The sequence below is a fragment of the Lissotriton helveticus genome, chromosome 11, assembly GCF_964261635.1.
Source record: "Lissotriton helveticus chromosome 11, aLisHel1.1, whole genome shotgun sequence".
Taxonomy (NCBI): Eukaryota; Metazoa; Chordata; class Amphibia; order Caudata; family Salamandridae; genus Lissotriton; species Lissotriton helveticus.
This window is the reverse complement of record NC_136072.1, coordinates 314,214,953-314,232,171: the sequence shown is the minus strand read 5'-3', so window position 1 is coordinate 314,232,171 and position 17,219 is coordinate 314,214,953. Positions and strand designations below refer to the sequence as shown.

Sequence of the window (17,219 nt, the reverse complement as noted above, 5' to 3'; positions counted from 1 at the left end):
AAGTGACTGGGAGATCGTTGCAGATAGATGCAGCTGTAGGGATCCTACATTGGTTTCCACATACCCCTAAACATAAGATTACTAATAAGTTTATAGATTTAGGGCTGCTTCTGGCCAAAAGAGAAATCACCAGACACTGGAAGGCGCGAGTTGGTCCTACAGGTGATAAGTGGCGTGGTGAACTTCTCAAGTGGGCGGGGAGTGAAAGCACATTGCGATACCAACAGGCGAGGAGGCGACGAGATGAGAAAGCCCTAGAGACGGCGCAGGCATGGGAGACACTGGTGCAGGCCCTGCGCGACCACAACACACACACTGACTCTGATAGTACGGACGGAGAGCGACCTGGATCCCGATAACGGATCACTAGTGGGTTGGACCCCCGGAGAAGAATTAAGTCTCTTACACCAATCTGATAGCCCACACGATACTCTGCCGATGACGAGTGGGGAGGGGGGAGGGGGAAAGAGGAGGAAAGCGCTCTCGATTTCCGTGAACACTAAAATGAGATACCGCTGAGACTGACAAATTGCTCCTCTGGGGGGAAAGGGCTGTTTGGGGAAGGGAGAAGAGATGTTTTCGTTGGGTTGTTTAGAAAAGCAGAAGTGTTTAATTCTTTCCACCTGCTGAACACTGTTGGAACGGAAAGAGGTTACCTGTGATCTACTGGCACACGCCGCCCGACCCCCGGGTTGTGGGCTGAATGGCCGTGTATAGAATTGATAATTTTAACATCCTCATGGCTCTTCTTATCTGTCAGGTGCCAACAATGTGTTCACATTTCTTTCCTGCAATAAAAACATATTTGACAAAAAAGAAATGACCATGACGTGCCAAATGCCGCGACAATTGTAGAGTACTATCCTTACAACCTTGCTCCGTATCAGAAGTAATTAACAGGTCATCGACAGATTGGACCAATACATTACCTGAAGGAAGCAATAGTGAATCCAACTGACGTTTCAATGCTTGACTTTAAATACTAGGACTCTCCATATAGCCCTGAGCAGCATGACAGAATCGAAAGCTTCTGCCGGCCAGTTTAAATTCAAACAAATACCTAGTGTCTGAGTGAATAGGAATACTAAAAAAATGCGTTTTTCAGATCAATGACAGCAAAGAAATTAGCAGTAGATGGGATCATCGTTAAGAACGTAGTGATGTCAGGAGCCACTGGAAACTGCAGAATCACAATTTTATCAACCTCTCGCAAATCAATGACAAAGCGATAAACATCATCAGTAACATCATGGGAATCCGAAGGTGCCCTCTCATGGACCGGAAGAATACGACTATTGCAAATGTTGGCAGACGTCTCGTCAACTACTCCCTTTCGTACCAAATCTTTGATAATCTGAAGAAGGGCCCGCTCTCCTGTCAGTGGTATTTTATACTGAGGAATACAGGGTAGAGTAGCATTCTCTCTAACTTGTATAGAAACTGGTGGTATATGCAGCAGACCCACATCTGTATCACCCGTGGCCCACAATGTAGGTGGCACTTGAGCAAACTCAACTGGAAGGGGCGCATCCTGGGACAAACAGTGCTTAGCACTCACATCCGTACCCACATTAATGTATACACCAGCAGGGGAACAATAAATAGTAGCATGCAATTTCTTCAATATATCTAAAATCATCCAATTTTCACCACAGTCAGAAGTAAGAAGAAACTGAGAATCTACAGTAAAAGGACCAATGGTAAGGGCAAGGGGGTGTGAAATGGGGCTTACAACCAGTACTCCTTAAAAACCCACTGAAACATTATTCTGGCCAGACAGAGCCGCCCCAGGGACCATATGGCGGGAAACAGAACTTTTTGTAGTGCCTGTATCCACCAAAAATTCTTTAGTCGATCCTTGCAAATCTGCCTTGAAATATGGCCACGCTGATCTACAGGTATATGTACTGATTCCGTATCCTGTCCCTGGCTGTCCTAACTGTAAAACAACAACAAAAGCAGACCAGGTCTTGGAAAGGTGTGTCACTATGCCACTGACTCTGAAACATTAAGATGCGCATGTGTATAAATGTTGTTGGAAGTTGTTAGACACACAAGGCTAGGAAGAAGTCCCATCAGACCACCCAGTCGGTGGATTTTACGTCATGTGGGACTTGCTGATCAGTCATTCCCACACTCAGCCATATAGTGCTGTAGTGGAAAAGAATGTCAGCGATCCAGCCATGATAGTTTGTCATGAAGTGGACTCAATAAAGTGCAGTGCTCTAAGATATTATGGTGAATTAAAAATGGCTACGCTGGCCCAGAGAGAAGGTGCATACTGGAGTCAGTGTGTCAATAGTTAAAAACACGCCAGGTAGGAAAGTTGTGCTACCCCGTGGCGTTCGTGAAAATCGGTCGACATGTTTCTGCTTAAGGGGCAATTCCCCAGCTTTCTTCAGGACCTCAGTTTTATATTCGCTACTGCCACTGTAACCACAAGTGATGTTTGGTGATTAACACTTTAAATCAGTTTCCTAGTAGACCGGACAAATACATATCTACCAGGAACTAGAACGCTTAGACGTCCACTGGCGGAGGAAAAGTATATCTTCCACCTCCACATCCGCTCGGTGTTTCGACAGGGGCACCGACGGACAGAGCGGGGCCTCATGCTCCCGAGCGGTTGCCGGGTGAGGTGAGGCCTTCACCCACACAAAGCTGGGAAGAAGATATACTTTTCCTCCGCCAGTGGACGTCTAAGCGTTCTAGTTCCTGGTAGATATGTATTTGTCCGGTCTACTAGGAAACTGATTTAAAGTGTTAATCACCAAACATCACTTGTGGTTACAGTGGCAGTAGCGAATATAAAACTGAGGTCCTGAAGAAAGCTGGGGAATTGCCCCTTAAGCAGAAACATGTCGACCGATTTTCACGAACGCCACGGGGTAGCACAACTTTCCTACCTGGCGTGTTTTTAACTATTGACACACTGACTCCAGTATGCACCTTCTCTCTGGGCCAGCGTAGCCATTTTTAATTCACCATAATATCTTAGAGCACTGCACTTTATTGAGTCCACTTCATGACAAACTATCATGGCTGGATCGCTGACATTCTTTTCCACTACAGCACTATATGGCTGAGTGTGGGAATGACTGATCAGCAAGTCCCACATGACGTAAAATCCACCGACTGGGTGGTCTGATGGGACTTCTTCCTAGCCTTGTGTGTCTAACAACTTCCAACAACATTTATACACATGCGCATCTTAATGTTTCAGAGTCAGTGGCATAGTGACACACCTTTCCAAGACCTGGTCTGCTTTTGTTGTTGTTTTGCACTTGACCAAGGGAATGAGCAGACAGGTCTATAAATATTCCCTTTGACCCTCCCCCCAATTGTGTTTATTGATTGTCCTAACTGTAAGACATTCCCGTTGCATCATCAAAGTCATGATCATCATTATAATCCTCACCATCTTCGGAATTATCAAAATAATTGTCAAAATGGCCCGCGTAAGCTGTTGTGTCGTGCTGTCTGCCTGTTCCACGTCCTCTATTACCGGAACCCCGTCCCTGTGAGGATGAAACCTTTTGCAAAAGTACGGGGCACTCGCTACGCCACTGACCCTCCTCCTTACAATACACACATTGATTCTGACTCAACGGTGTTGCAGAAGGCTGCCGAGAATGACCTCCTTTTCCCCGAATATTTCCCCTAAATGCTTACCTTTGTCTTTAAATCCTTATGTATCTTATCTGTCCTATTCTTTTCCTCCTGATCATGGTGTTCATAATACTGGGCCATATTTTAAATGACAGAGGGAGAAGACGTGGACCAAATACTTTCAGACGCCTTCAAACGAGTCGTGATCTCAGGAAGAAGGTTAGAAATAAACCTGTCAACAAGCAATCGAACTCCTCCCTCAATAGACAAATCCTGCCCACTATAGTCCAAAAACGTATCTTCAAACCGAGTAAAGAAATCAGACACACTCTCATCCTTCTTCTGTCGACAAGCTGCCAATTTGTCCCAGCTTACCTTCTTAGGTGGAATAAGTGAATTTCATATATGTAATAATACGACCTGGCAAAGCAAGTATCTCGGCACTGGGTTTATCACCTGGCTTCCTTTCCCATTCCAAGTAAGTTCCACCACTGATCCTATCACTTGTGGTGTCTTACAGAACTCTGTTAAAGCACCTATATTATGTCATTTGAATAGCTATTCATCAATATGCAAATAAGTTGTCCTCTCTACAAGGTATCTTTATTAAAAATAAAGTTCAACTCAGAGCTGCATATTATGATAATCAAAAATCTTTGAAGTGCAAAGTGCAAGTATACAAAAAGCAGGTCACCACACCGACCTTAGTACCGTAGAAAGTATGACGTGCTATGTGCAAAAACATCTGGCTTAAAATCCAAGGATTTGCTCTATCAAACAATTGCACTTAATCCCACATCACTAGGTACTAGAGAATAAAGTGGCTAGTGCTAAAGTGATTAGTACAAGGTGCGGATAGATTAATACATCTTTTAGACATCTAAATAGTTCTAACATTCAATCTCTGAATTAACACCTAGTCAATTTCCTCTTTTATGACTGTCTGTAGAACCTCTAGCTCTTCCTCCAATGTAACACAAAGCTAAAATTGACCTTTAAACAAGATTTTTAGTTTAGATTGCTGGAATATTGGAACCTGTGCTCCAGCATTTTTTAATTGACAGATTAGTCCCAGAGAATCTCTTCACTGGGAGCAACTAATTATTTTTTGGTTTGATCTGTTTATTAAAATGTTGTTCATAAAGTGAAAAAGAAAACAATACACTATCATAGAAATACTCATACAGCACCAATAGGTAATTAGGCAGACCTAACTTGCAAATCATCAGCTCAACGCCATGTTTACATTAAGAGCGTTAGGTGCAAAAAGGAAACAGCAAGTAGGATACCCCGGCAATCACAGAGCCTCCTCCCTCCATCAACAATACTGTTTAGTCTTGTTGTGATACAATATAACTCAGCTGTACAACCGCATTAAAAGTACATATGTATGGCTCTTATGGCCTCACTACGCCATATCACATCAGTCTACTTATATAATCCAAAAATCTTATAAAAAACATCTAACATAGGAACACTATCAGGAAGGGAGGATAGGAAGGGAAACCAGAGTCACCTAGGGATCGGCAAGGAAACACAAATCCCAAACACTATAAGACAGATCCCTGTCAGCCATCATATGGGTTTCCATCCAGACTCTAAGGAGAATAACAGTACAGTGTAGCGGTGTAATGGACGCTGTCCACAAATCAAAACATAACCCGGGCCATAGGTCTACACATGCATGACATATTATTGATCCAAAGTAGGAGCATCCAAGGGGTCATCCGGAGTCTACAGTCCCTGCAGCGCTCAGAGCATTTCATTCCATGCAGCAGAAATGGGGCATTTACACAGCCCCAACGTATCTTCACATACCAAGGAAACCACCTCCGCCTTCACCCAATTCAGAATGGATAGGAACCAAACTTTCAAAGGCGGGGCTCCCCCGCCTTCCACCTACATATTATTAGACGTTTGGCCACAATGAAACCCAAATCCAGAAAGCTAGTGGATGCTTTATGTTTTTTGTTTCTTGGAAATACTCCAGTGATGCACGCCTCCCAAGTACTCGGTACCTCCCTGTCAGTGCTGGTGGCTAATGCCCCAATTACCCCCTCCCAGTATGTATGCAGACCGGGCAGGACCAGAGCATATGAAGGAGATCACCATCCACCAGCCTGCAGCACTGGCAGCACGCATCACGCCTGTGGAAATATCTATTTATTTTGTCAGGGTAGAGATAGGCCCTGTTGACAATATAGAATTGAATCAAGCTGAAATGGGTATTCCTGGGGACCTGTTTAGGACTCTCCAATACCACCAACTATTCTTTCTCCGAATAGGGCCTCCCCCAGTCTGCCTCCCATTTGACTTGCAATGGCACTAAGTCCACCAGAGTATGTACCCTGATCGATTCCGCAAACCACTTCACGAGGTAGATTCCCGTGCCCATGACATGTACATATTGCCGGAGGAGATGTGTTGATGGCTCCTGTGCAAAGTCCCCCCACCAACACCTCATCGCAGCTGTCCAGGAGGCATGATTCAGAAATTGGCCAGGGGGAATTCTGCCTGTGTCTGTGATAGTGAGGAACGGTCGTAATGCGCCCTCTACATACAGATCTCCATGGGTAGTAACACTCGCCTCAACCCAGTCAACAAGGTCAATACCCTGTCCTTGCCCCCGCCCCGTTGGCATACCCCAGTATGGGCACAACTGGTGTGTACGGTGTGACGTGTTTAGAAAGACGCAGCACCCTATGAAAACATTTCCTCGCAATCTGAACTAGTAGGGGAAGAGGTTCGTGTGATGTGTTACAGGGGTGGAATATGGGGAGAATCCTTTCCTGAGAGTATGGGGAATCACGATCCAATGAGTCAGATAAATGCAGTTCCTCCACCCATTTTGCCACCCACAGAATTTGAGACGACAGAAAATAATGTTCTAAGTTGGGTAAGGCTAACCCACCCCTCGATCGCTGCAGATACAGCTTCGCCAACGCCACCCCGCACCATGAATTATTACAAATGAAATCCCTGACAACCCTCTCAAGAGAGCGAAAAAAGGACACAGGCAGGTAAAGGGGTAGACTGGAAAAATAATAATAGAGACGCAGCAGCATGATCATTTAAATTTATTCCATCCTACCTATACCCGAAGATTAAGGGTCTCAATCTGAGACTTGAAGACTTGAGTGCTGTAACTGCCCTAGTGATGTTACCATCGAAAAGCTCTGGATCATTATGATAGATGCGGATTCCTAAATACCTTAACGCCACCGGTTGCCAGTGCACTACCGTTCCGTCCACCTCCAAACTCGGATCCTCCATACTAGGAGTAAAGGGGTACAAGCAGGACTTACCCCAATTCACACCAAGCCCTGACAGAGATGCGAAAGACCTCAACGTATCAGGAATGACTCGTGGGATCACTAGAATATCCTTAACATACAGCAGACGTCATTCGCATAGAGCGAAATTGCGTGCAGGCCATCCCCAAGGCGTATCCCCACGCCGAATTTCGCAGTGCCATTGCCAGGGGCTCAGTTACCAGAGCAAAGATCAATGGGGAAAGGGGACAACCCTGACCAGTTCCCAGTTCTCTCAGTACTGGGTCAGAAAAGAGAGTCCCCAGACTCACCCGGACCTTGGAAGCCCCGTACAATAGTTAAATTATGCTCAAGATGTATGACCCAAATCCAAAGCCATGAAGCACGGCAAACATAAAGGCCATTCAATCATGTTGAAGGCCCTCTCCAGGTCCATCACAACATAACCGGCCATCGGCCAGTCCTATGTAGAGCAAAGCATCACTCTGAACAGCTGTCTTATGTTAAGCGATGTGTTACGGGCTGGTACGATCCATTTTGGTCCTGGTGAACCAATTGCGGGATCAGCTGCACCAACCTATTTGCCTAGATGCCCGCAAAGATCTTATAATCCTGATTCAGGAGCGCCCCGCTGATGTAAGATTCCGGCCTCACTCGGGAAGCGTGATCAGCGTAGCCTCTGTCATTGAGGCTGGGAGGACAAGGATCTCAAGTGCCTCCCTGTATACTTTCAGCAAGTATGGGCTCAAAGGGTCAGTATATGCCTTGTAAAATTCATAGGGTAACCCGTCAGGGCCAGGAACCTTCCCAGAAGGCAAAGCCCTCATCGTACCTCTGACTTCCTCCAACGTGAGCGGGGCGTCTATATCCATCCTCTGTTCTAACAACAGGGCCGGGAAAGGAATCCCATCCAAGAACTCCTGTATCGCCCCCTCCAGGGCTTGTCGACCAGACTTATAGAGCTGTGTAAAATGTGCAGTCAGTTCACCATATATTTCTAATTGTGTGTGCTTAAGTCTCTCATCCAAAGACTGAAGAGCTGTGATTGGTCCAGCCAACTGCTCCTGCTTGATTAGCCAGGCGACAAGAGACCCGAGTGATCTGTCTTGGCATGCACGGATGCAGACTGTGCTGAAAAGTTGAGGCAACGCTGCCGATCAAGCAGCTCCGCATGCTTCTTACGTGCCTCCTCTAAGGAAGCCAATTCCCCAGCATTGACAACCAACCTTGACTCCATAGGCAATAGACGTTGTTCTATGTCCAGCAAGTCCGATGCCACCTGTTGTCGCAGCCTGCAGCCCAGCCCCAGACACTTCCCCCTCAGGGTGACTTTCATGGCCGCCCACTCCACCATCGACGAGGAGGCAGTCTCCATATTGATCCCAAAGTATTCGACTCCAGAAAATTCGAGTCCTCCAGCATCGCCGGTTACAACCTCCATGTTGGGTCCCTCGGGATCCCACCCTCCCAGGCAGCACAACAGAATGAGCATTGTGGTCTGAGTGTGTGCGCCCCCCTTACTCCGATCCCAGACCGTATGAAAGAAGGGAGGGGGACCCTAGGAATCTATGTAGACGGACATGTAGGTTATGAGGTACTGAGAAGAAAGAGTACACCCTCTCTCTCGGATGGTGATGTCTCCAAACGTCAACCAGTCCCCAACCCTGCACTCAGCTATTCAGCACGGCAGAGTTAGTTGTGGCAGCCGTACCCCTAAGAGGAGGAAAGGATCTGTCAGTCCCTACGTCTAAGACACTGTTAAAGTCCCCACCTAGTAACCACAGAATCTCACACCACCTCCCCAAAGTAAGGGACAGCTGACTATAGAATTTACTCGGATCCACATTCGGTGCATACACATTTCCTATCAATACATAGCATCCATCCATTCTACCTTTTACGAGCACATACCTGCCTTCCCCATCAATTTGGACCTCATCCATGGCAAAATGCGTCCCAGGGCGTACCCACATGAGAGCCCCCTAGCGAACAAGGAGTAGCCTGTGGCATACATTTCACCCCTCCACCTGCTCTGCAACCTGGCAACCTCTACTGCATCTAAATGTGTCTCCTGCAAAAGTGCTATGTGTACATTATGATGTTTGAGATAGGAGTACACTGCATACCTACGGGAAAGCGTGCAGGGACCCTGGACATTCAAGGTAAGTATCATGTGACCCATGTTAGAGCTAAAGGAAATAAACAATAAAGGTCAGCGCCCTCCCCCTCTCAAATCCCGATAAGTAGCAGTCGGACATGCACCTCAACAATTCCATCACCCCTCCCATAGAATCCCGTAACAAAAGGGAGACAGGAAAAACCAACCGGGAAAAGAAGAAACCTTATAAGGGCAACCCCCAGAACATTAGGGTGTCGTCCAAACACAAAATACAGCAGCTCAGCCGCCTGTCCTACTGACCCCGAAGAGATGGGGAAAACAGGGGGTTGTGTAACCACGTGGGGTGTATTATCATGTATCCCCACTAAGTTATCTACTGACGTATAACTATAGTGTATAATTGAAAACCAACCCCCTTATTCAAACAGCAGTGTCCTTGAATATATGTCCAGTACGGACACTTTTCATACGATACCATCCACTGTCTGGGGTGTAACGTCTGGCATTCTCAAAGAAACCTTGTCCGAGGAATCTGTTATCGAGGAACCCCCATCCCTCAAAGAGTGCAGTGGAGTGTCCACGTTGTCCTCCGGCATGGCTGTGTCCGCTGTCTGTTCCGCAATACGAACCACCACCTGCTGTTCTCTACGAATCTGGTGCGGGGCAGGTGTCGCCATCGACCCCAGGAATTGCCTCCCAGTTCGCCGTAGCCGCCTGTCTCTCCAGACAATGCTGCAGCATTGCCAATGGGTTTTGGGCCAGAGTACTGACCTGATGCCTCCAACCAGTCCCAAGCATCCTGAGGCATGTTGAAGAACCTGGACTTCCCATTGGAGATTATGCAAAGCCGAGCGGGCAACAGCAGCGAAAAGGAGAGATTGAGCTGCCAAAGCTGACGCTTGACCGGCAAGAAGGACTCCCTCTGGCGTTGGAACTTCACTGTATAGTCCGGAATAAAAAGCACTTTGACATTTTCATATTGGATGTCGTCCAGTTTCCTCGTTTCTCGGAGGATTACATCCCGATTCCTGAAGTGCAGTAGTTTGAAGAAGAGCAGACGTGCCCTTGCCCCCGGGCCTGTTCCTGCCTGGGCCCCGATGTGCCCGTTTTATGGTGAAGAATAGAGAGAATTCTTTGTGTGGTAAGATGGTTTTCAGCCAGTGCTCCAGGAAGGTGACCGCCTCCTCCCCCTCTGCACCCTCCGGCAGTCCAATCAACCGGACATTGTTCCTCAGGGAGCGGCCCTCCACGTCCTCAATACGCTCCTCAAGATACCGGACCCGAACTTCGTGGGCATTCTGCTGTTTTTCTTGGAATTCCATGGCCAGCTTCAATTCAGCTACCTCCTGTTCCACAGCAGTGACCCGATCCTTTAAATTTCAGCGGTCAGCGTGAAGTAGAGTAAGATCCAACGCCACCTTGTCCAATTTAGCTTCCATGGATGTACGAGAGCGCTCAATGGCTTGTAGTATAGCATCCAGGCGGTCATCAGGAGGCACCTGCTCCGCCACCTGCTGTGGCGGATCAGCGTCCCTGGCTCCCGCAGCTTACGCAGAGGCCCTCGATCTGGTGCACTTAGTGCGTCCCATTCTCCCAAGCATGACCAGTCTAATCCGTTGCACTACCAGAGACTCCAGACGAATAAGGTGTCGGGTGGCACCCTTCACCAAGTATGTGGTGCAATTGGAGTGTGTACTGCATGAGGGCACTGCCCAGGGCTAGCCCCACCGTCATCATGTCGCTGGTCCGTAGTTCGGCGAAACCCCAAATAGCCACTTGCTCAGGCTAATCACTTTATAAGGGTCAACCTCAACCCCCCTGCCACTGCTCCTGGGCCTTCAATCTCCACCGGCCACGCCCTGAGGGTCCTTACAGAATCTACATGTGAGTTAGGCTTAATCAAAAGGGACCTTTGGGCTTGGGAACATCAATTAAGAAATGTAAGATCTCATAGTTAGAGGGTGCTCTTTAGAGCACTAATTTCAGATTGGGTTTAGTAGGAGCTCCATGGGGTGTAACAGTATTCCTCGTGCGAAAATGCAACAAATGACTTTCAATAATGTGCTTGCATAAAGAGACAACCCAAAGGCTATTGTGTTGTTCCAATGTCTCTCTCCTGGGTGCTATTGCCTGTTTATTTCACTTGCTTCCGGAACTCCTTATGGAAGGAAAGATGTTTGAGAGTGGCTGTAGTCATTTTTACTCTGACATGTCAATTATTATTAAAATACATGTATCAATGGTTAAGGTTTTAGTGAGTAGTCAGTGAACAGAGAGAGAAATAGCATGTGTTAGCTATCCTCATTGCCCATAACAACCTGTGTCTTTTCTCCGCAGAAAACAGAGTGCAACTTAATCCTTGAAGATACTGAGGGTAAGATCTCATAGTCTGTCTGAATGGGGCACATGCACAGAGTTGCAGCACAAGATGTGATGTAGAATATGCCTGTGTAATGCCCTTGTGACTTCTGTAGACAGAGATGCCAGACCAGTGATCTTATTGTTGATCCAAAGGAATATGTGTTCTGTTACATGTGGAAGTCTCCATTCATGGTTAATGATGGGGAGACTGGAGCTATAAATTGAGATACAGCTTGAGCCCAGTGTGTGAAGTGAGTCCTAGAACTGAAACAGCAGGTAATATTGAGACTGAGGGGCAACAACAATGCTGTCTGTTGGCACACCCACTTGACTAGTAATGAGGATTGTGAGTGAAGAGTGTGTAATTGAAGACAGTTTCATGTGGTGTTTAAGAACCTCAGATGTAATGTACTTGACAGGAACCTCAGGATGATATTAAGATTTAATATTTAAACCTAAAGGTGAAGTACTTTTATAGTCTCTGCAGTATTTTGTGGTGGTGATTGAGCCTGGACCATAACCAGCAAGGAACTTCTAATGTAGTCTTTTGTTTTCCTCCATAGATGCAGAAAAATAAGTTTATCCAGCCAGCTTCCAGGGATGAAATCTGAAAATATGATTCAAGTACTGGATAAAAAGACGTTCAAAACCAACAGGGAATCAAAAACCAAACCCCTCCTTTGCGATCATATGACCAATAAAAGAGCCCTGCTGTGTCTCTCCCTCTAATCTCTCTCCCTACAAGTCCCCAATCCTGGAGCCTTCCCATTTCTTCTCCCCAACCATATACTCTAATTTGGATGAGGAAGGATGTTTATAAATCACAGACCCATGCTAAAGCTAAGATGGGTTCTTGTGGTGCAGCTAGGGCTTTCTTTATTGGGCATAGCAACAGACATTCCCAGGGAATTTGTCTCATTGACAAACTGTGCAGCTTTTATACATCACACGCGGACACGTGACTGATGTTCACAACAATGCTAAGGTTACGTAGGATAACAATGCAGCTGTTATTAACAAGGTGCACTGGCATGTTGATGCACCCTTCTCACTGAAGTGCTTCCAGACGTTTTCTTGTGGTGTAAAGAGCCCTGGTATAGCTCACACGAGATTGTTCTGGCTGCAGTACTCACTGGAGCCAGCGCGAAGTAGTAAGCCATTAGTTATGGGACCAAAACCGTTTCCAGTGCTCAGAAATACTATACGGTATCAGCGTCTCTCGAGCCACCCCTGTATTCCTCTAATATTCTGTAACTTTACAATGCAGAACTACCAGTCTATATGACTGTTCATGAGGGTGTTGATGTCCAGTCAGCCTTTTCTTAACTTTTCTGTTCATGCTTCAGCTTCCCATCTCATCTCCTGGTGCTCCCATATTTCACCATTCAGCTTTCTTTAGGTTTTGTAGACTATAGCTAACTGGTTGTTACTAAGGGCTTCAGGTGTCTCACCTCACTGTCTCTACTTTGGCATTGGCCACAAAAGTCCTCAAAGGCATGTGTTTATTGTAATTGCACAATGTCTTCTTAAAAGAAGCCCAGCAGATATGATTAAGTTAGTAGATTCAATTTTCAGTAGAGTTTTATTGGTATTATCAGAAAGTAGAAAAGAAACATGGCAACAACGGCAAGCAAGCCTGTCTATCCCCCTTACTTTCTAACCCTAATCCCAGAGAATCTGTGGAGTCAAACTCTCTCACATCAGTGAGCTCATCCCTACTTCCACATGATCTAGCTCATTTCAGCCCCTACAACTCTGAGCAGTCTCCAGTCCTGGTGACGCTGTATTCCTCAAGCATGAAAGATTCTTTGTTTAAGCCATCAGCAACAATTTGGCAGAATATTTAAGGCCTTGAGTGTTCTTGGATGGGTCAACTCTTTGTAGGGAATCACCACATTTTCTCAAATAGCTACTTCTAGTGTATACCATAATCTATCATACTCAATCAGATAATCCAGAATCCGAGATGCACCCACTTACTGAGTATTGCGTAATTGGCTACCAAAAGCACCAAGGATATAACCTTTTGGGTCCCTGCCTGGCCCATCAGTACCACACCCAGCATCCATCCAAAGATAATCGCCCCACTGGAATCTAAATTATGATCGACTCAATGGAACCCTTAATTCCTGTATTCTGCTCAAAATCGAACACTCCATCCTAATAGCCACCCATGAACAATGTGAAGAAATTGCTTGCAACCCTCGAGCTTTCAAGGCCTCCTCCAAGTACCACCAATTCGCCCTGAGAAAATAATTTTCCATATATAGAGATCAGAGCATTGTCTTTCCCCTCTCTGGGACATGGAAATATTCACATGATCAGCCTTAGTCAAAAGTACGCGGAATTTCCTAAACAGGAATACAAAATCAGTTGTTGTGTATGACTTGTGTGCCTTAAAACACAGTAAGATGCACAGCCCTTCAGAACTCTACCAATGCTATGTCATTTTGCCATTGTCTAACCACCTGTGAAAGCAATAAGGCCACCAAACTTCTCCCAAGGCTTATCTGAATCTCTGCTGGACACCAAGCCCACAGTTCTCACCTACAACACATTGACCAGAAGGGAATAATAAAATCTGTTTTAAGAAAGGTCTCTTACTCTCAGGTAGGAACATAGACCACCACCAACTATGTATCTTTGCTCCACATTCTACTTTTAGGAATAAACCATGCTCCTCTCCATTAGCCAACAAGCCCTGGAGGGAAATCCCCATATGCTCTGAGAAGAGTATCCCCACCCAAGCTGTTTTAGACTTTGCTGACATGAACTGCTGGTTCGGAAGAGTACTTGAGCTAAGGCACTGCCTCTCCTTAAAGACACAGCAAAACACACAAGATGATGAACGGAATGTTGTACAATGGCAAAACATTCACCCCAGTCACAGATCTGGGTTTAATCCATCGTTATTTTGCTCACCAAGCCACCCCAGTTCAGACATGGCCATATGCAAATCAGTCCTGGCCCTGTGCCTCATGGGAACAGTCCAGCTCGAACTGCCAAGCCATGTCTTCCCTGGACCGTAATCAAGCCAGAAAACAGCCCATACACTTCCTATGGGTAAGCCAAACCCTGAGCCCAAATGTGCCTGGTCTGTCCAAATGTTCCAAAATGCAAATTGCAGATAGACTGCAGGTATGATCCCCTTCCATACCCAACCAATGACAAGAGGAAAGACGCAGTTACGGCCTGGCAGCGCCAACCTTGGTTCTTGATGCAGACCCAGTCCTTGTTAGTGACCCTTTTACTGTATTTGTGGGAATTGTAGTTCAACCTTCTAGTGAAACCAGCTTTTAATTTAGTATTGCATAACAGCCACTGACCCAGAGGGCAAGCAGCTATAACACTCACAGCACCTAAATGCTTAGTAGGTGATGCGGAGGTAGTTGGTGGGTGTAAGGCAACTCATGCTGAACTAGGGCTGGGTCTGATTTATGATGGAGACACACTACGCGATTGGAGTGTGTGTTGGGGGGGTGGCAGGGGTGGGCATAAGTGTGTGTTATGTCGCAAAAACAAACATTTTTCTTTTCTTAGAAGGTAGCATAAATTGCTTTCTGTTTACATTAAAATACTGTACAACCAAGCGTATCTTTTTTTTAATGTAGCGATGGGTTCTTTTACTTTTGTCTTGTCAGTATTTCGTCAGTAACAACTTTGTACACCCTTCACCCACATTTGCAAAGAATCAGATTTGCAACTGGAATAAGCGACTATTGCTCTAAGCGCTCTGCAGAGAGGCCAAGGTTTGGGTGACCTTGAATTTTTAACTCTTTTTGACCGACTGAGAAATGAGGAAAAACTTACAGTGCTTCAGCCTCAACTCTGGAGCATTCAGTGTGTTATGGGTTATATATACGTTGAGGTGACTCAGTTGAAAATATGAACTATAACAGTGGCAGCTCATGGATTTTAAAAGTGGTGAGGCAGAACTTCTAAACCCAAATGTTTTCGCTTTTGTCAAACTTTTTTCACCTGTGGTACAGCAGTGCCGTAAGTAAAATTACAAGCAACAATATGGCAGAAATGTGGGGAGGAACATGCAGGAAAACGGTGATTCTGTCCAAATCACTGAAACTCCCTGGGTGAAAAAGTTTTGTTTTTTTAAAGTGTGAAATCATTCATTTAAACTATGTTTGGAAAAAAGCAATGCTGAATGAAAAAAATATGTGAGCTATTTCTTATTTTTTTAGATTTGACATACATTTGTCTTTTCTCCTCACACAACACCAATTTCATAACATGCTGCTTGCCCTCTGCCTGAGCTCCATTTTACTGGAAGGCCCTTGTAAGCGGCCACCTCTTCCGGCCTGTAATGCCTATACCACTGAACTTGTTGATTTTTCACTTCTGCAGACTCCTTGTTACGAGGAAAAATATCATGTCAATTTCGCTTACATTTTGTATTGTTGCATATTTTTGGGTAGAGAAAACGCAGCCAATATCCTAGGCTGTATGCATTTTACAGCGTAAGAAATCCCGATATACTGAAGAGAGAGGAATTCATTGTGGTTTCCCCCAGACAGAAGCATTTAGGGCCCGATGTAGGTAATTTTTTTTTACCGGTTCATAAATAACGACTCATACCAAATCGGTATTTATGAACCGGAAACCCAAATGTAGGTAAAAATCCAGTAAAAAATACCGAATCGGTATTCAAACTCGGTAAATACCGAATCGGTATCTACCGATTCGGTAATATCCGACTCGGTAACACCCATACAACCCTATGGCCTTCCAGTCCCATAGGAATGAATGGGAGACACCGAATCGGAATTTACCGAATCGGTAAATACCGAATCGGTAAAATCCGATCTCGAAATTTCGAATACATGACATGTGAGCCTGTGCACCAATCAGGGACACCCACCACACCCCACAACCTAGCATCTGAGAGATCAGCCAATCAGGTGCAAGTACCACACCCCAGTACCTGGAGGTGGCCACACCCATGCAGGTGCAGAGCAACAGAACTGCAGAGAGAGCTGGATGGGAGACAGAGGAGCAGGCTGCAGTGAGACCAAGAGCAACAGCATGGAGTCCCAGGAGGCACAAAAGGATGAAGGGGACAGGAAGAGAAAGGTGAAATTCAGCCCAACAGAGCTCAGGTGCTGGTGGAGGAGGTTGTGCAGCACTACAGCCAGCTGTTTGGGAGACAGTCTCTGCAAGTTGCTGAGTCTGTAAAGAGGACCACCTGGCTGGCAATACAGAGCAAGGTCAATGCTCTAGGAGTGACCCACAGAGCAATTGACGACATGAAGAAGAGGTGGTATGATCTGAGGATCACCACCAAAAAAAAACTAGCCACCCAGAGGAAGGAATCAGCAGCAACCGGTGGAGGGAAGAGCCGTGCCCCAAGCCTCACCGACCTGGAGCAGCTCGTGGAATCAACCATGGAGCCTGAAAGCATACATGGGATCGGATGGGATCGGGGATGCTGATAGCTCAGCCAGAGCTGCAAGTAAGAAAGGTAAGATGCATGGACATGTACCCCACCCATTCCCAGGCCCCTTCCCCAATCAATCAATCAATCACCCAATGTGGGTGAATCACTCACAATCTAGCACACATGACTGTAGTCCCCAGCAATGCATCATGGTAGTTGTAGTCATAGGTACTTACATCAAAGCTGCCAACACCGAACCCTGCATGCCATGCCACACTCCCCATGCACAAACAGTCTAGGCAAATGAAAATGTGTGTTAGGAATCTGTGTTGGGAAAACAGGCAGCTGATCATTGTCCATGTCTGTTCACAGGAGAGTCATCGCGCAGAGCAGCGCTGGGAGGGGAGTGTAGTGCCACAACATCGTCTGCGTGGGAGAAGGCCAAAGACACTGCTGGACCTAGCACTGT

The 17,219-nt window shown here is 46.1% G+C and overlaps 1 protein-coding gene across 9 annotated transcripts in view; it reads left to right on the top strand.

The window, feature by feature from the left end:
* The window catches only part of SNED1 (sushi, nidogen and EGF like domains 1), a 2,618,914-nt gene extending 2,604,075 nt beyond the window's left edge, over positions 1–14,839 (top strand). For all 9 annotated transcript variants that reach the window (XM_078665627.1, XM_078665624.1, XM_078665625.1 and 6 more), the window contains 2 exons: positions 11,338–11,374; positions 11,925–14,839. In XM_078665627.1, coding sequence (XP_078521753.1) covers positions 11,338–11,363 — 26 coding nt within the window. In that variant the 3' untranslated portion in view covers positions 11,364–11,374; positions 11,925–14,839. The remainder of the gene's footprint in view (positions 1–11,337; positions 11,375–11,924) is intronic.
* The last annotated feature ends 2,380 nt before the right edge of the window (positions 14,840–17,219 follow it).